This window comes from Peromyscus californicus, unplaced genomic scaffold (assembly GCF_007827085.1).
Source record: "Peromyscus californicus insignis strain IS unplaced genomic scaffold, ASM782708v3 Scaffold_21__1_contigs__length_65335640, whole genome shotgun sequence".
NCBI lineage: Eukaryota > Metazoa > Chordata > Mammalia > Rodentia > Cricetidae > Peromyscus > Peromyscus californicus.
In genome coordinates, this window is record NW_026294514.1 from 33,001,902 (window position 1) to 33,022,600 (window position 20,699).

The 20,699-nt window shown below is 36.2% G+C and overlaps 1 protein-coding gene across 2 annotated transcripts in view; it reads right to left on the minus strand.

Moving 5' to 3' along the window:
* The window catches only part of Cul3 (cullin 3), an 88,279-nt gene that overhangs the window by 44,176 nt on the left and 23,404 nt on the right, over positions 1 to 20,699 (minus strand). The window contains exon 2 of one of the 2 annotated variants that reach the window (XM_052749997.1): positions 19,959 to 20,156. In XM_052749997.1, coding sequence (XP_052605957.1) covers positions 19,959 to 20,156 — 198 coding nt within the window. Of the gene's footprint in view, positions 1 to 18,743; positions 18,870 to 19,958; positions 20,157 to 20,699 lie in introns of those variants that run through there. The other variant, XM_052749998.1, reaches the window with a different exon arrangement.

A 20,699-nucleotide genomic window follows, 5' to 3' on the forward strand; every position in this document is an offset into this window, starting at 1 on the left:
GAGAATTGTGTCTGATGTACTTTTTTAACTTTTGAAATAACATTTATTTATTTAGAACGTGCGTGTGTGCGCATAGATGCGTATGTGTATGGATGGGAGTGTGAGTGACACCCTGTGGGTGTAAAGGTCACAGATAACCTGTGGGAATTGGTTCTCTTGATCAAGTAGGTCCTATGTATTGAACTCAGACTGACTTGACAGAAAATACTACTCCATTTTTTCTTATATGCTGGATAAAGGTAAGTTATTATATTTCAATAATGGGATCATAACCTACCCAATGTGTAATATGAAAAATAACAGCCTATATCATAAACCCAGAATATGACATATTTTAGCTTTTAGGACTGAGCACCTTAATTTTAAGGTATAGCTCCTGGAGTTGCTCCATCAATACACTGACTGTGTGCGTGTGTGCGTGCGTGTGTGCGTGTGTGCGTGCGTGTGTGTGTGTGTTTTGATAAGTTATGTTAATCAATTACTTTCACATACAATAGACATAATTGTAAAATTATTTATTAATGAGTAATAATTTCAATCTATATATTTAAATATTAAGTGTAGGGCTTATCAGTTGCAAATATCAAAGGTACGTAAACCCCCCCTCCCAAAAAAAGCATCTTGAAAACATGCCCATTTACAAATGCATTCATCAAGCTCCATATACCTCACTGGATCACTACGTTTTGAGTAGTAATTAAATGAGAACATGACAATGCAGGGCAGGTGTGGTAGTAAACAACTGGAACACAAGCATTGGGAGGAGATGGAGGCAGAGGATCCTAAGTTCCAAAGATAGCAAGACTCTCAAAAATAAAGACCTCAGACAATCTACACATGAAACTCATGTATCCCAAATACCAAAACATCTAGCCAATTATTACTAAGAACTGAACTTTCATAACAATTATAAAATTGAGTTAAATGTAAACTGTATTAAATTACTCCAGTCTGGGAAAACACTTCAAATCAGGAAATTATTTCTAAATGTACATGACACATTTGTTGAATAAATGAAAAACTGACCAATCAAATAAGTTAGTATTACAAAGTATGTTGTCTAAAATGTACTGATTATACACTTTAATATACCAACAAATATTTCACCTAGTATAATGTTTACAATTTATATCAGTGTGGTAGTTTGATTGAGATGTTGGTCATTGAATACTTGGTTCCTAGTTGGTGGCTGTAAGATTAGGAGGCGTGTCCTTGCTGGAGGGAGTATACTGCTGGGGCTGCTTGTGAGGATTCAAAAGCCATGTGTTGTTTCTAATGAGCTCTTCCATGTCGGACATCTGTTGGTACACCGTCCCATCATTATCGACCCTAAACCTCTGAAACTGTCAGCCACAAATAAACCCTTCCTTCTATGTGTTGTTTTGGTCATGGTGTTTTACTACAGTAATAGAAAACCATGACAACCAGCCTCTAGGTAAAATTAAAAAGACATCACACGGCACACATTGCAAATGATGCTATTTGCATCATTTTTCAAAGAACTATGCTATCAGTTAAATAGTGAGCTTTTACCAGGTAGAAAAATCTGACTAAAAGTTGTTTTATTTGTTAATTACTTATTTATATATATGAATAGTTGTCTGCATGTATGTATGTGCATTATGTACATGCAGTTCCCACAGGGGTCAAGAGAGGGTGTTCGAATCCCTAGAACCATTCATTGTGAGCCTCCTGCAGTGGGTGAAGGGAAACAAACCTAAGCCCTCTGCAAGAGCAGCCAAGTGCTCTTAACTCCTGCCTGACCTTTCCCCGCCAAGTCCCACGATTATTCTAACAAACTGGGCATACACACAAAACCTAACAGAAAATGAAGTCTCTTAGACATAGCTGTTATACTATTCTTAATTATTCAAGACTATACTATGAGAAACTTTTTAACAATTTCCTACAGAAATCTTTCTACCCTTAAGAAGTAAAAGTGAAAATATTAATCCAAACACAATAAAAAGTAAAAATAAGATGAAAATTCAACCTTTATAAAAATTAACACATTTTTAAGAGAGAGTAAGTTGGCACACAGAAACTAAATTGTACGTAAGTTAATAAGAAATAACCGACCTACTTTTAAAATTAACACAAAAACGGAAAGTAGCAGAGCAATGTGTATCTGTGCAGTAACACTGTTAATCATTACTTTTTTTTTCACCAGCAGGGCCAATGACCAGAACCTGCTGTAGAGGCAGTCCTACAATAAAGGGACTGCACACACCAAGTACTGAACGAAAACTTACATTAAGTTCATCCAGGTGAGCTGGCATTTGAAGAGCAACACAAGAAGAAGCATGGAAGAAGTGATGGCATCAGAAGTTAAGAGTAAGATGGAACCAACTGTGATGAGTATAGAGGCAGTGGAGAACTAATAGGTCTGCGGTACATGGGCTTGCAAAAGAATGAGAAAGTCTCAACAGAACAGTGAATCAGTCTGCAGAAAATTAAAACCACTTAAAAACTTTTGAAAAATAGTTAACAGTCAAGAGAACAAGAAAGAAGACCACCGCCAGCTAGAAGAACCTATTTACAAAGACCTATCTGATAAAAGACCAAAGCATACAAGAAAATTTTCAAATTTAATGAAAAACTAAGTAATCTTATTTTTAAAAGGGGCAACAAAAAGTACCTAACTAATGATAAACTGACAGCAAGTAACTATGAAAAATGTTCAACACAATACTATTAGGATGGCTAAAACAAAACATAGACAAAACCAAACCAAACGTTGATAAATATGTGTAACAGGATCTTCTCATTCACTGGTGACAGGAATGCAAACTTATTTAAAGAGAGAGAGACAGAGACAGAGAGAGACAAACAGAGACAGAGACAAACAGAGACAGAGAAGACAAAGACAGAGAGAGAGAGAGAGAGAGAGAGAGAGAGAGAGAGAGAGAGAGAGAGAGAGAGAGAGACCTCTTTCCCTGTACCACAAAAATCGACAGACAGCACATGCAAACAGTGACGTACTACTAAGCACTAAAAGGAAATACAGAACCAGGCTGTGAAGAAGAAGAGACTTAAATGCATCACTGAAGCAAACACAGTCAATGTGAGCAGGCTACATGCTGTGTGATTCCAATTACATGATACTCTGGGAAAGGCAAAACTAAGAAATCAGTGAAATATTGGATTGTTGGTTAAGGGAAAGGATGAATAGGCAGAACACAGAAGGATTTTTAGGACAGTCAAAGTATTCAGAAGACTATAATGGTTACATACATGCCCAAAATTGTACCTTTAATGCAACAGAATCAACACACACTAAAGGCTTATATAAGCTATGGGCTTTGGGTGGTGATGAGGCATCAACCAGTGTGGGTTAACAAACAAATGTACCATTCTGTAAGGGATGTTGGTCGAAGGGGAGACAGTGAAAGCCAATGGGAAATCGCTGTACCTTCCATTCCATTTTGCTAGAAATCTAAAATTTCTCTGGAAAACAAAGGATATTTAAACAAATTTTAGGACCACCCTTAATCCAAAGGCAGACAATCCATATAAAAGTAAAATGCTGCCTAGGCAGTTCTCCTATAAGGCCCAGGTACAGGAGACCACTGGCTTAAAGAGCCATGTCAGCCTTTCTGGCTTTTAACCCACTTCAACATCATCGTACTTACACTACTGTAACACGATGTACACAATTCTGACTCCTGATAGTTAAGACAATGGTTAATATTTTACATTATCCCTCACTTTAAATAACAATAGTCATGGTTGTATTTGCAAAGCATCAAAGAAAGAGGCTTTATTATAATGAAAATATATCACTTGAGAATTAAAAGTAACTGTCACCCTGATTTGTAAAGGCATGGCTTAAAAGAGGGAAAGATATAAACTGAACTCCATCAGAAAATTTTGAAGTTTTGTTCTATAGATGCTGTTAAAATGAGAAAAGGCTACAGAGAAGCAGAAAAATCAAAGAAAACAAAATACAAACAAAAAAAATTCACACATCTCAGTACAGAATTCAATTTTAAAAATGGGTATCTTAGACACTTCACAAAGCAAAAGGCAAATTTTCAAGAATATAGATTAAAACCAGGATGAGAAATTACTAACCATGCTAGAATTGCTAAAGTAAGCTGATAGGATCAAGTGCTGGCAAAGATTTATAGCAAATAGAAGCAAATTAGTACAGCCATATAGGACGTTAAGCATTTTATAAAGTAATACATACATATCTAACATATGCCCCAGCAATCTCACTTCTAAATATTTATCCCAGAGAAATTAAAATTTATCAACACAAAGTTTGTACACATACATTTATAAGCTTTAATCACAATCTCAAAAAGCTGTATATAAGAATCATCTTTTATTAAGCACACAGGTAAATCGATGAGCAAATGGTGATTGAGACAAAAGAGTATGAGTTGGTCATCAACAAAAGGGACCAACTAATGCTGCTTCTAACCTGACTCAGAAATAATTACACTCAAAGAAGCCAGTCACTAAAGGTAATCAACTGACTCCAGTTACAGGACATTCTTGAAAATATAAAACTATAGTGAAAAGAGAACTGATCAGTAGTTGCTAGAGATGAGAGGACAAGGAGGGCATAACTATGAAGGGGTACCACAGAGTTTTTAAGGTAGTGGTGGTTGCATCAGAATCAAAAAAATGTGCGTGGAAATAAAGGCCCATTTTTATATATTCATTAAAAAACTGGCAATACAATTCTCAAGTTGGACCTGTTTAACATAAACTACAATTCCACAAGTGTTAAAAGAACTTAAATGCCAAAAATTACTGGAGTTGTTAAATAACTTCAACATATTAAACCAATACTGCAACAAACCAAGTTTGAATACTATTTATTTCTGTGAATCCAGCTTTTTCTTACATCTTAAAAAAATTTCAACTTTAGCTACGATTGAAGGAGAATTACTGAGTCAAAGGAAATCTCTATTTTTCAATAATAAAATTTGTTTATGCACAAACTATGTTCAGGCTGTAACTGACATACTCTCAAGTCAATAAACTACTGGCAAAGAGCAGGTCGGGGACCTGACAAGACAGCCAACAACACAAGAACCAGTCTTTGTTCTGGAATTTCCACATCCAAGAGTTCCTGCAGATGGACAAGAAAAGAAGGCTGAGGCTGGGCCACAACTCTTGAGTAGGAGATAATCTGCCAGAATATTCCACCCTCCAATACACAAAATTTTAATCATCAATTAAACTCTCACTTTTAAAATTTTAATGCTTAAGGCAAAAATTCCAAAGAGCCAATTTTATTAAAATGTTTAGGTAAAACAGAAATCATTACCTAAAACAATATAATTTTAAAGTTTACCAAAAGTATAACAAAGCCATAGAACTAGTAAGAAAATGGAAGTGAAAACTAAGGACTTCAAGATTCAAAATTCCTGGCGGTTGGTGGCGCACGCCTTTAATCCCAGCACTGGGGAGGCAGAACCAGGCAGATATCTGTGAGTTCGAGGCCAGCCTGATCTACAGAGCGAGATCCAGGACAGGCACCAAAACTACACAGAGAAACCCTGTCTTGAAAAAACAAAACAAAACAAAACAAAAAATTCAAGTCAATATTTACTCTAAATACAGACAAATCTCTTCCAATATTTCTATTCACCCACCCACCCATCCATCCATCATGAGGCTATACATAGCTAAAATCCCCAGTACTCCAAATACTCTCAAATTTTTGTTAACCCACATTAGAGATTGTGATTTCTAAGTACATTACCATGAAAGAAAAGGAAGCTATATATAATATATAAGACAATACACCTATAATATGTAAGATATACATATATAATATATGTAAGATACATATATATTATAAGATATTTATATGCTTGGCATTAAATTACATTGAAAATATAAGCATGTAATTAAAATGGGTCATGAATTATGTGGAATACATGCTAATTATAGCAAAAATATTAATACAACAGAGGCATAACTCTGGGCGTACTGTCCTTCTAGAAATTTGTGGTATATAAATCTTCACCAAGAAACCCAAATAACCAAAACCATCATTTTCAGACAAATTTAAGTAGGGTCTCTGACCAAATCACTTAACCGGTCTGCAGCCCCTTTCTCACATCAAGTGTGACTGTGACTGATCACACCTGTGACTTCATAGCATGCCTGACTGAGATGCCTTACTAACCAGATTTCCCTTTACCAAGTATGATTTTTGTGTGTGGTTTTTTACAGGGGTTTCCTAGAATTTTGAAATAATAGACAGTAGATGCCTTTCTGCTTCTGAACTCTAGAACATGATCATTTTATCTGATGACATCAGTGTTCTGATGACATCAGTAATAAATATGACAGCTAACAGACAGCTGTATACCATATTCTTGCATTATGAGCCATGTCAGCACTTCAAATTACAGGTGTAATCAGTAGCCCTCCTATATACAAATGATGAAAAGGCTGAAAAAGAAATCAGAGAAACATCACCCTTTACAATAGCCACAAATAATATAAAACACCTTGGAGTAACACTAACTAAACACGTGAAGGACCTGTATGATAAGAACTTTAAGTCTCTGAACAAAGAAATTGAAGAAGATATCAGAAAATGGAAAGAACTCCCATGCTAATGGATAGGTAGGAGTAACATAGTAAAAATGGCAATCTTACCAAAAGCAATCTACAGATTCAATACAACCCATCAAAATCCCCACACAATTCTTCACAGACTTGGAAAGAAGAATACTCAACTTCATACGGAGAAACAAAAAACCCAGGATAGCTAAAAGAATCCTGTACAATAAAGCAACCTCTGGAGGCATCACCATCCCTGACCTCAAGCTCTACTATAGAGCTTTAGTAATAAAAACAGCTTGGTACTGGCATAAAAACAACATGTGGACCAATGGAATCGAACTGAAGACCCTAACATTAATCCACACACATATGAACACCTGATTTTTGACAAAGAAGCCAAAACTAAACAATGGAAAAAAGTATCTTCAACAAATGGTGCTGGCATAACTGGATGTCAACATGTAAAAGATTGCAAATAGATCCATATCTGTCACCATGCACAAAACTCAAGTCCAAGTGGATCAAGGACCGCAACATAAATCCAGTTACACAGAACTTGATAGAAGACAAAGTAGGACGTAGCCTTGAACACATTGGCACAGGAGACCACTTCCTAAATATAACACCAGTAGCACAGACAGAGAGCAACAATTAATAAATGGGACCTGTTGAATCTGAGAAGCTTTGGCAGGGCAAAGACACGGTCGATAAGACAAAGATCTTCACTAACCCCACATCTGACAAGAGGACTGATGTCCAAAGGTATAAAGAACTCAAACTAGACATCAAAATACTGAGCAATCCAATTAAAAAATGGGCTACAGAGCTAAACAGAGAATTATCAAAAGAAGAACCTCAAATGGCTGAAAGACATTTAAGGAAATGCTCAACATCCTTAGTTGTCAGAGAAGTGGAAATCAAAACGACTCTGAGATCCTACCTTACACCTGTCAGAATGGCTAAGATCAAAAAACACTGAAGACAGCTTATGTTGGAGAGGATGTCGAGCAAGGGGAACACTCCTCCACTGTTGGTGGGAGTACAAACTTATACAGTCACTTTGGAAATCAGCATAGCAGTTTCTCAGAATCAATTGACCTTGAGACCCAGCTATACCACTCTTGGGCATATACCTAAGGAATGCTCAATCATACCACAAGGACACATGCTCAATTATGTTCATAGCAGCATTATTTGTAGTAGCCAAAACCTGGAAACATCTAGATGCCCCTCAACTGAAGAATGGATTAAGAAAATGTGGTACATATACACAATGGAGTACTACTCAGCAGAGAAAAACAATGACATCATGAAATTTGCAGGCAAGTGGATGAAACTAGAAAATATCATCCTGAGTGGGGCAACCCAGACTCAGAAGGACAAACATGGTCCTCATAAGTGGATACTAGATGTAAAGCAAAGGACAACTCAGACTGCAACTCACAGATCCAGGGAGGCTACCTAGCATGGGGAGACCCTAGGATGACTGTGGCTTATAGTAAGTTTTGGTTTTGACCAATCAATCACTGGGCAAGCTTTAGTGAAACATTTCACTATTAGGATAAGAATTTGTACTGTATCAAGCTGATGAAAGAATATGCTGGCTGTACTTTCAGGAGAGGAGGCTAAAATCTTTTCATTTTATGGATTAGCCCATAGAAAAATGTCTGCCATAAATCAAACAGTGAAGGGGAAGATGAATAGGAATCTCAATTACACAACTTAAGTAAAAAATAGCTCTCTGAACAGATGAAGATAGGTTTCTTCTGTATCCCAGAACCAAATCGATATTTATATGTATAATTCAGCTATTATTTGGCTTAAAAGGGCTTATTGGGAAATGTTTTCATTTTTACTATTTTTCAGAGAAAATACTTTCCGGTTTCAAATAACCCTGGACATTTGAATTATAACCTGTTTTTATATTCAAGCTATCTGTGTATTATTTCTCCTGCAGTTGTACATAAAATGTTTTTACATTCAAAAAAGGACAAATACTATAAAATTGTATTACATGAAATATACAGAATATACAAATTCATAGAGACAGAAAGATTAGACGTTATCTCAAGATGGAGAAGAAAGGAATATAGAGCAATGGTTTCCTAAATACAGAGTTTCTGTTTTGTGTGATGGAAAAGCCCCACAAACAGACAGTACTATCAGAACATAGTATCATGAATGTAAAAAAAAAAAAAAAATCAATACAATTAATGTAATTAATATCATATAGTTACTGAATGAATACTGCTAATGTAATCGATGAAGACCACAAATGTAATTCATGAGTGTAATCAATGAATATCATGAGTGTAATTAATATCTTGAATGTAATTCATGCCACTGAATTGTGAATTTAAAAATGGTTAAAATTGCTAATATTAGGTTCACTTAAAAAAATAAGGTGGAATGTAATCACCATACATTATATGTGTGTATGAAACTGAAGACAGTGATGTTCTAAAACAGAAAGTGGTAAGGATGTCATGGGCCTATGAGGATGCTGGACTAAAGTCTATCAAATTGTGCAAACAGGCAAATTGTATACTACGTGAATTATTTATTAAAGATTTTATAAAAAGTTAAAAAAAGATTACAGGTATTGCTATCCTTCCCTCTAAAGAACAGAAATGCTAACATGACTAATTTTCATACTTTGTGGAGTTAATGCACAATGAATTGATGTTGCTATTGCTCTCTTCTTGCTTCAGATTTCTGTATCTCAAACTAAACATCTATCAAGGCTAAGAGAATAAAATGTACATTACGTAGCTATTTACGCTTTTCAAAACTCCATGAGTGAGCTTCCTGAACATCTGTCATAAAACTCAATGATTATTAGGTAGGTTACTATATTTCTCTAATTACTTTTCATTAATTTAAAAATAAAGGTAGGAATCAAAGATATATCATAATTAAAAAAACATTACTATATTCACTACAAAAATTTTTTTCCGATGCCAGATTTTTCTAGAAGTAATTTTACTAACACAGTTAGTAAAACATCTTTTATGACTTCACAAAGACCACACAAACTTTGAATATTTTAAATTTCAAACTGAAAATTTCAATCACTAGTTGTCTAAAAGCTTCCCAAACTAATCACTAAGTCATAATATCAGATTATCAAGTACTGTTCAAAAGAATATACCACAATCCTTCCTTTTACTGACAGACTTATGCTGGCTTCTATTAGGCAAAGCAAGATGCTACAACACTGTAGTGGGATACAAAATGCATTCAATCGCTTTATAATCTCTACAGTAGTAGAAGGAGTCTAATAATTAGGATCAATTTGAGATCAAAGTAGAGATACAGAAATGTTTTGGGTAGTATATTTTCATAGTTTCACACATTAAGGTAATCTGTTGCATGTTAGGGCAATGAAACTTGCTTGGTATTTCTTTAGGAGCATTTTTTGGGGGGTGGGGAATTACATGTATTGTGTGCATGGGATAGTCAGAGAATTCTTGTCAAAGCCAGTTCTCCTTCCACCCTATGGGTCTCAGGGGTTGAATTTAGGCTATCAGAATTCAGGTTGTCAGGCTTGGTAGATGAACGCCTTTACCAGAAAAGCCCATCTCGTCTGTCCTAAAAGCTTTCTTTTTCATTTTTCACTTTCTTCACTTTTTGTGTATATAGTTGTTTTGTCTGCATGTATGTTTGTGCACTACATATGTGCAGTATATGCATAAGCCAGAAGAGGGTGTCAGATACCCTGGGACTGGAGTTATAATTGTGGGTCACCATAATGGGTGCTGGGAATCAAAAGTAGGTCCCCTAGAAGACCACCTAGTGCTTACTGAATCAATCTCTCTAGTCCCCTAAAAAGCAATCTTATTTTCAAATATTCTTTCAACTCTGGGGACACAACTCAATGGTAGAGCATTTGCCTAGCATGTATGAGAGAAACATCTTCAATGACCAGTTCGGCAAATATTCTTTTAAACTTGTGTTAACCCACGTTAGAGAATCATAATTTCTAAGTACATTACAGTACCATGAAAGAAAAGGAAGGGATTTTTTTTTGGGGGGGGGGGACGGCTAAAAGAGATATACAAGGTCTGTAAGATGGTTCAGTGGATAGGCAACTGATGCCAAGCTGATATGAGTTCAATCCCAGAGACCCCCACGATGAAAGTAAGAGAGCTGACTCCCAGAAGTTGTTCTCTGACTTCCACATGCAGTCTTCACACACATGTACCCCATACATATACCTGCACACACACGAAAATGTATAAATTTATTTTCAAAAGGATGCAGACTTTAAAAAAATCTCCCGCAGAGGGATTCCACTAAGATCTAACTTTTTTTTTTTTTTTTTTTGGTTTTTCGAGACAGGGTTTCTCTGTGTAGCTTTGCGCCTTTCCTGGGACTCACTTGGTAGCCCAGGCTGGCCTTGAACTCACAGCGATCCGCCTGGCTCTGCCTCCCAAGTGCTGGGATTAAAGGCGTGCACCACCACCGCCCGGCTAAGATCTAACATTTTAAAAGCAATGATTTCCAATGGCTGAGATGTCAAGAGAGGTGTTAAAAGCTATCACATCGCCAGGTGGTGGTGGTGGTGCACGCCTTTAATCCCAGCACTGGGGAGGCAGAAGCAGGCAGATCTCTGTGAGTTTGAGGCCAGCCTGGGCTACAGAGTGAGTTCCAGGACAGGCTCCAAAGCTACACAGAGAAACCCTGTCTCGGGAGGGGAAAAAAAAAAAGCTATCACATCACAAGTATATAACTAAAGTATGACCACTGTGATTGGCAGGTAACAATCTGTCTCCAGAAGATACATTCAAATCTCAGAACAAAAAAACAAAACAAAAAAACCTGAAAAGCTGAGAGACACAATGCCTCCAAGTCATATGATGCACTTATGTGGTTACTTAGTAATAATCTGAGTGGATAGAGGTGTAAGCCCCATCATGTAAGGAACTGGTGGCTATAAAAAACATGGTTGTTTCCACTTTGCCAATTCCTTTCAACAGAGTCACAGAGATGAACAAAGGGGCTTAACTTATCTACTATTATTCATACTATTATTCATTCACTGAAAAGGTCACTTATTCACATTATCTACTATTATTGAAAGACCACCACCACCATAACAGAAATGAGAGAAAGGTGTTAATTGCCTGACTGTGCTGGTAGTTTACTTAACAAGTTATACAACAGCTGATGGGTACTAGAAGAAATGTTAAACAACATCATTTTAAACCTGGCTCTTCTGACAGCTCTTTTCTGAATCCTTCAAAGCAGTAGCTATTCAACTTCTTAAGTGTCTCATATCCTACAGTTACTTTATACTCAATTCTCTAATAATCCTTTCCCTACCCTAGTTCCAAACACCACTTTGGGGTTACCTTTTTGTGTTCAGGTTACTGTCACCATGCGATGTATCAAGAGATTTTACTGCCTAGCAGGCAGCCTTTTCTCTGATTCTATTATCACCTTAAGTAACTCCAATATCAAACAAAATAGGTTCTCAGTTTCTCCCCAAAAACTTGAAGTGTAAGATGGCACAAGAATTTAAGGTAAATGTCAAGGAAGCACTGAAACAAGTTGACACTAAGCATTTTATAATGTTAGCTCCATCTAAAGTCAAGCTGTTTTAAAGTTCTCACAGTACTTTTCTGAGTCCAACCCACAGTGTCATTGCCACAGAGGTCTCTGCAGATCTTTTCTACTCCAGCCACCTACACAAATGTCTACCTGACTTCTTTCCCATGGAGTAGTTTCCTACTGCAAGTGTTATTTTGTCTTTGTTCTCATGGTAAATCTTTAATAATTTTTTAAGGATTGCCCAAAATTGACCTCCTTTTTGTATCTTGCCTTCCCAAAGGAAAGTATTTTCTCCTTCAATTCTGATTACCCCATTAGAGCTTCTTATTGGAAGGTACCCTTTCTCATTTTAGGGTGGCTGAGAAGAAACAGGAAAAACTTCTGTGGGTATCTGAACTAAAATGAATGAAAATGAGGTAATGAACCTACAGATCAGCTAATGGAAATCTTTCCTCCATTGTTCCTACCAATAGTCCTCTTAAGAGTTGCTATCACTATATTTTAATCATAAATGCAATTAAAATTTCTCTCTACATTGATTTACATTTGCCTAAAAATGAGAGAACTCAGGAAGTTTTAATATGAAAGCTAAGTCTTCTCAACTGACCTACAAAACAGTTCAAAGCTTAAAGGTTGCCAATTTCATTTCCACTAGTACCCTTACATAAAAATAACCTAAGTCATCTATAGACAACATTTAGTACAGTAGTTGTTCATCTCTCCTCTCCTAAAAGAAGTGAGAAAAATCAAGAAAAATCAAAAACTGGTTTACACAGATACAATTTTCTATTACAGGATAACGAATTAAAAAAAAATAGAAACAAGCAATTTGTTCCACAAGTAAGACTGCATTTACAAAGTAATTCAAAAAAGAAAGTCACCTAAAATTTTAAACTATGCCCTCTTCCAGGTTCCAATTTCCCTATCTGTAAGGTAAATCATCAAGAAAGTCAGATTTACAACCCACTGATCGATCCAAGTATGTGAATCTAGAGCTTCTAATGCACACAAAGGCAGTAAGGTCTGCTTGACAGACTATAACTGCCTGAACCAGAGCCTGGAACATACAAGGTCCTCAATTAGCAATTGATGAAAAATGAGCAAGATAAATGTCCTCTTATTCTCCTTCCCATTCAATCAAAGTAAAATAGCATTCAAAGAACAAGATGCTTAGATTAAAAAAAAAAAAAAAAACCACCACTGGAGTAAATGCTCTATATAGCAGTAAAAATCTAGATTTTAAAAGTTAACACCTTTTTCTTCAGCTATAACCAATCCAAAGCTTTCACAGGTTCATTCATAAAATACATTATTCAATTATATTATTCAAGAATATTTAATACTAGAGGGTACTAATGAAAGTATTACTGCCAATAATAAATAAACCAAACCCAAGAAATACGTATTAAAAACAGACAATAATAAAGTCACACCAAAACTAGTTTCTTCTTGGACTTACTGGAAAAGATTTTATTCTAAACACATTTGTGGTTCAAATATGAGTAGTAAGCATCACAAATTGCGTTTCCAAGTCTTAACCTAAATGTGCCAAACGTGTGGCTCATGACTACTGTCCTAACACAGGAGGCTTAGAATAGCCAGTCTGAGGCCAACCTGGATTATACAGGGTGACTCTATTGTCAAAGCAAAGAACAGCCCAGCATGATGATGCATGCCTTTAATCCCAGCACTCAGGAGGCAGAGAAGTGGAGCCAGAGGCAGGTGGATCTCTGTGGGTTCTACACGGCAAGTTCCAAGCCAGTCAGGGTTATACAGTCAACTCTATCTCAATAAATAAATACGTAAATAAAGGAAAAAATTTTAAAGAAAAATTGAAACAAGCCAAAGAAACAACAAAACACTAGATTTATCAGACAACCCTTATTTAACTAAAGGGTTAAGATTTAAAAAGTGCAAATTCTAACCTTGGCTTCATTTGTTCAAGATGAATAGCAGAAGAATTAGGCTTCTAAGTGCAGTTCTCATTTCTACTTAGTACTTTCCCAATGCAGCTACATCTAAGTTACTTATTCAATAGATGCTGAGAAGGCAGAAGAGTAATTTCCTTACTGCAGGACAATACTAGAGACTCGTCAGTTACACTTAGCATCCAAATAGGAAGCATCTAAGGAAATCGGCTTCATCCTGATCCTATCTACAATTGGCGAAACTAATGATCACTAATTCTAAACACAAAGCAAAGCTGACTTTTAATATTTTTCTAAATTCCTTACACACCAACCATCAGCAGGTAACATTGCTTTTACATGTGAGATACTTTGGATCTGACAACTGTGCTCTGTAACTCTTACTATATTATTAGTATATAATATTACTATCACTGGTATAAATCAACTTCTTTCTGGATTACTTTGTTCTAGTTCTCTTCATTTCAACTCTTAAGCCCTCTAAATTCTCCAAACAGCACAAGTAGGACTTTAATAACCTATATAGCAGCATGTCACCATTTTACTTAAACCACAACTGGCTCCAACATACATATAATTAAGAACCAAGCCATTCTGCCACAGCTTCAAAGCCTGGCATGGTGGCTTCTCTTTCTCCAACTTCATCTTGTCCTGTTCCCAGCAACTACCAAGTCTTAGACTTCTCCATTCTCACAGCAGATTGTCAGTATCTTTACTCTAGGAATTGATAAAGGATGTCCTGCTGCCTATTAAAATGAAGTCTCACTGGAATCCCGCCGTAAGTATTTGCTTACATATGATATCTGCTGCTTTGTGCCTTAGGAGAAGAGCTAAGGAGTGTGACAGAGACTGGCTGAGAAAAACAAAAATACTATTTTTTTTTTTTTTTTTTTACCGAAAGACATGACACCTAAGCATTCTCTCTGTCTGGAGTGCTCTTCAACCCTCTCTTCTTTTGAAGACCTGCTCATTCTTTAAGTCCCAATTTAAACATCACAACTTCCTCGAAAAGCCTAACTTGACTCATACAGCTCCTCTTATTACTCTTTCATGACTGGAGATCAAACATGTTCTGTTTATCAATACATTCCTTACACCCAACTCAGAGCCTGACAAATAAATACCTGGTATGTTGAATTGTCATGACAAACTGTAAGGGTACTTCTGAGGCACTCACAAATTGGAATGTAAAACTTCTTGAATACAAAGCATCAAGAATATTTTTCAGCCATGCTTCAAACTTATTTTCTTTAGAAAAGACAGGGGAGAGAACAAACCTGTTTTCATGCCTACTAAAATAAGACAGTATTTTTCTTATGGGAAGGCACAAAAACCTCATACCCAGTGTTCTGTTATGTTCTCAAGCATTTCACTAATTTCTTTGGGTTTCAGTTTCCTAACAGGAAATATTCTAGAAACGATACGCTACCAACACTAGAAAAAGAAATAGCACTTGGATTATTTGGACTTTCTTAAATCCTCACTCCATATAAAAACTCAATTTTCTTTTAACTCTTCAGTCTGAAAAGATGGGTGTTGATTACTTATACAATGGTACTAAAAGTTTACCTATCTTATCGATATGTTATGTAGGTAATTCAGGTAACTCTAAGCAGTAAGAAAAGGAAATGCAATGCAACAAGTAATACTGGTTTCCATTAAGGATATATTGTATATTACATCATATTTAGCATTACTGAAAAACACATTCACTGAACCAGCTGATACTTCCTACATTCAGGGACAAACATTTTGAGCTACTATGTGCTGACCTCCCCTATCAATTAACATTTCTCTCTTGGTAGTGGTCCATTTGTACAACACTATTTGCAGCTATTTTTTTTTTCTCTAGGAACAAAAATGAATATAAATAGAAAGGAAAAAATGAAAAAAGCAAAGATACTAGCAGAGGCTCAAAACTGAATTCATTTGACATACATAATGACAGATGTGCGGAATCAGTAGACTTCCTCACTAAAAACAGCTGGTTAAGTGGCGTGGGGGGGGGGGATCATAACATTTCAGATGCTGGAGACATATTAAAGATTGTGTATAAAAAAATCAGAATAGGGTGTACATGCTTTCAAGTTTTAAATTTAAACTTTAGAACAATCAACATGAATGCATGCCCTTAAGAACATACTGAGGGTAGAGCCCTCATGAACATGATTCAAAGTCTCTCTCTGCCATGTGAAGATAGAGCAAGGAAGCAGCTATGTGCAAACCAGGCAAACAGCTCTCCCCAGGAAATGAATCTATGGATATCTTGGTCTTGGACTATATGGCATTGGCACCTAGAGCTGTGAAAAGTTGTTTAAGCCATCTGGGCCATGATATTTGTGACTGCAGCCCAAGCTGAGACACGTTAGAAGATCACATTAAGCCTAAAATCTCTTAACATTTCTCATGGCAGGAATACTCTAATGACTTCATTATGTACTTAATCACGTTTCAGATTCCAAAAAGTATTCACTTAAATGGGGACCTCATACTCTCACTTCTCTCCTTACTTTTTCCATGAGCCAATTTTCAACAACACATGATTGCAGATTTTTTTCAGAGTCTGTGGCCAAGTTACAAGGCGTTGTTTAAAATAATAGTAATACTACAAATTACACCTTTTAACCAACTCCTACTAAAACCCTTCCGCAATTTTTTTCTATATATATATTTGGAGCTGAGGATCGAACCCAGGGCCTTGCAAGTGCTCTACCACTGAGCTAAATACCCAACCCCTCATCAATTCTTTAGTATCATCTTCACAAGGACCCTGTCAAGTACCTTTTCTCATTTTCAAAAGTCAGATTATCTATTTAATTCTCACATTCAACTAACCTGAAAGTTCCACCCACTATTGCTGGGCCTAACATACAGTAAATGCGGAGGGTGGGGGGGTGGAGGGGGTGTGTTGGGGTGGTGTTAGGATCAGCTGGGTGTTGGCTGCACACACCTTTAATCCCAGCACTTGGGAGGCAGAGGCAGGCGGATCACTGTGAGTTCAAGGCCAGCCTGGGCTACAGAGTGAGTTCCAGGAAAGGTGCAAAGCTACACAGAGAAACCCTGTTTTGGGGGTGGGGGTAGGGGTGGGTGTTAGGATCATTACTGTCTTTCCCTGACAAATGTGAACATAACTTTCTTAATTTATTTCTCCATCATTCTGATCCCACATCTAAGAACTGGTATTCCAATCCTCCACCCTTCCGTACCTTTAAGCAAAACACTCATCTTTCCTTTCTTTTAATGTCTACCTTCTTGAATTAATCTTCCTTATTCCGACAACTACCTATGAGTTTCCTCTTCTACATCCATCCCTTGACTCTGTCACTTCATTCTCTGAAACCTAATGCTTACTCCTCAGTACATACTACCAACCACCAAATCTTCATGTCTAGTTCTGAGTTTTCAATTATATCTACAAACATGTGCTTGTATTTGAGGATATTATATGGGGATAATGACTTCTAAGGGATTTTCCAATAATAAAAACTGTCAATATAACCTAAAACAAAACTTACCCTTTCCTTTACCTGCTGCAAATCACGTTCTATTCTGACATCACAGTACTCCTATTGGATGCACCACAATTTGAGAAAACTAATTTTGCCTGCCTTTTTTCCAAATCTCTGCCATCATTCACTCTTTTCTAGTCTACCCTTTTACTTAGGTTTTTCAAGATTTTCTTCTGATTCTAATAAACATCTGCCCAATTCTAATTTGTTTCTCCTCATTTTAGTAATCTCCAAATATTGTTACACTGTCACCCACTTGTACCTTTTAAACCCTTCCACTGTTTAAATCCCTTTGTGAGGCATTCAAATTTTCTTAATCTTTTCCTATGCTCTTTGCTATATAATAATTCAATAATCCAGTAATTATTATGCTCCTTAATTAACAACTCCTTTTGTCCTAAGAGTAACCAGTTTATAAAAGAATAAAAAAAAAAAAAAGAGGCCGGGCGGTGGTGGCGCACGCCTTTAATCCCAGCCAGTCGGATCTCTGTGAGTTCAAGGCCAGCCTGGACTACCAAGTGAGTTCCAGGAAAGGCGCAAAGCTACACAGAGAAACCCTGTCTCGAAAAACCAAAAAAAAAAAAAAAAAAAAAAAAAAAAAGAGTAACCAGTTTTCTTTTTTTATACTATATACTAGTTGCTATACTGGAGTGCCCCCCACGGTGTTTGAATAAATTCCCCAATCATTTTTTTTTTAAAGACTTGATTTAATTTCCTCCTTTCTTATGAAATCTTATAGCTTACATTAACTTTTCCTCCACATAGTCCCTAAGCTATTATCACCTACACAACTCATTTGCTACTTAATGTCTGGGGTTTCACACTATTACTAAAAGTGTACCATCTCTCACATCAAACTAAAAACAACTCCAGAAAGGGATAGTATACACTATCTCTGCATCTACTGCACTTGTATTGAAAAGAAAGAACAGGTATTTAACAAAAATCTGACTACATGATGAACATAATGCTCTTAACGTCAGGAAATACTAAACTACCTAGCTCATGTAATCTCCCCAGCCCACCTTCCAGAGAAAGAAATTCTAGAAGATGGACAGGAAGAGAAAGTTATTTTGCAACCCTACAGTGATGACTCAAAGAACCATCAATGACCACTGAAACCACCACATAGAAGTTTCTAGAAGAATAGGACATTCATACAGTATCAAAATATCACTGAACAGATACTTAGGAATTACAAAGGGAAAAATGGTACCTTCACAGTGAAGAAATCTGGCGGACACCAAGTGATCAAAGTTAACATCACCAATAATGGGATAAACTGACAGCATGTGCCTCCTGATGTGATGCACTGAGGACACAACATCACTTATGTATTATTCCTGCCAAAAACGCACAACCTGAAACTAGTCATGAGGAAACAATCAGACAAACCAAACACTGAGGGACAATCTGTAAATCAACTGACCTACAACCTTCAAAATTGCCAATGTGCAGGCAGACGAAAAGTCTGGGGAACTCAGCATGTGATCCTGGATCAGATCATGGATCAGAAAAAGATTACTATAGAAGACATCACTGCTACATAGGACAACCAGTAAAATCTGAATATGGACGGCAGCATGGTACTACACTAATGTTAAACTTTCAGGTTTTCCTCGTACCGCTTTGGTTACATAAGAGAACTTCCTTATTCACAGGAGACATGCTAACAAATAATTCAGGGTAAATGAAATGTAAACCTTATTCGCTAATTGTTTGATAACAATCATAATAAATAAAAATTAGTAATAGAACAATTTGCAAAAAAATGTAGCAAAATGTATAAGTTAGAAATGTGAGTTCATTTTACTATCCACAAAACATTTCTGGCTTTTCTCCCCCAAAATATTTAAGAAATGAATATCACATAAAAGTATCAATGAATCTGTGATATGTCACATTGTATTTGACACTCTTAAAGCAAGACATTGTAGTAAGGATATTTCATAAGTGAAATTAGTTTTGCAGTCTGTTCAATGAAAATACTTTATAATGTTAACCACTAATTTGTCTTTAAAGATTTCAAATTTACCACAAACTCAGCTAAAATTAGTCTACTTCAATTAGTGAAAGTCTTAAAGAATATTTTTAAATAATATAGTTTTCTTATTTTCAAATATACAGAAGATAAAGCTAAAAAGGCTAGTGGAAATATTTAAAAAAGAATTATAACATTTAATAAGCATTTGTAATTCACTAATGTTTTCTTCATTATGATTATATATTCATCACAGACTACAAACTTCCTTTTTTCTCAACTATCATAAATTGTGATTTAGTCAATTATAGGTTTTCAGTAAGGTTTTACAATACAGTGATATGTTAAATATAGGCTTCCTGTAGCCTTGAAAAGAATGTTAAACACAGCACAGTATATGGATTCTCTACAGTCAAAATTGTATTAGCAACAGTCCTTTAAATTGGGTACCTTATTTATGAGATGTTCAGTAACAACTTCTCTTAGTCCAGTGTAGAGCTTTTCTCCATGTTTATGCAAAACCATTGTATATGCATTTCTATAGAGCTCCTCAAAACTAAGACCACTGTTATTCTTACGCTGGATTTCTTGAATTGCATTTTTCAGAAGGTCCCAAATGCTGTTTACATATTTTTCATCCATGGTCATCTGCAATATCCAAAAGAGAGAAGGGGAAAAAACGTTAAGAATATTTCTGTATTTGTTCATATCATAAATGTTTCGACTATGACTACAAACTTGTTCGAATCTGAGATGGTGTTATAATAAAACACCCAGAGCCAGATATTGGGGTGAAAGCTGAAAGATCAGAGAAGCAGAGCAAGCCACAGACAACCTCACCTCGCCAACTCAACTGATCCTGTTTCCTCAGACTGAAAGCCTCTGAGTCCTCACCCAAAAGGATATCAGCTGAACTGCCTAAGTTCCTGTTTCCTCACAGCCTTATATATCTTTCTCCACCCTGCCGTCACTTCCTGGGATTAAAGGCGTGTGTGCTTCCTAGTACTAGGATTAAAGGTGTGTGCCACCACTGTCTGGCCTCTATGTCCTCTGATCCTCTGGCAATCTTTATTGGCGTACACACTATATCACCACAGAAACCTGTATGATTTATAAAGGCATTAACAACTATTTTATTTTAGCAAACAAAATAAGATACATCTGAAGTTAGTTGAGCTAATAGAAACATTC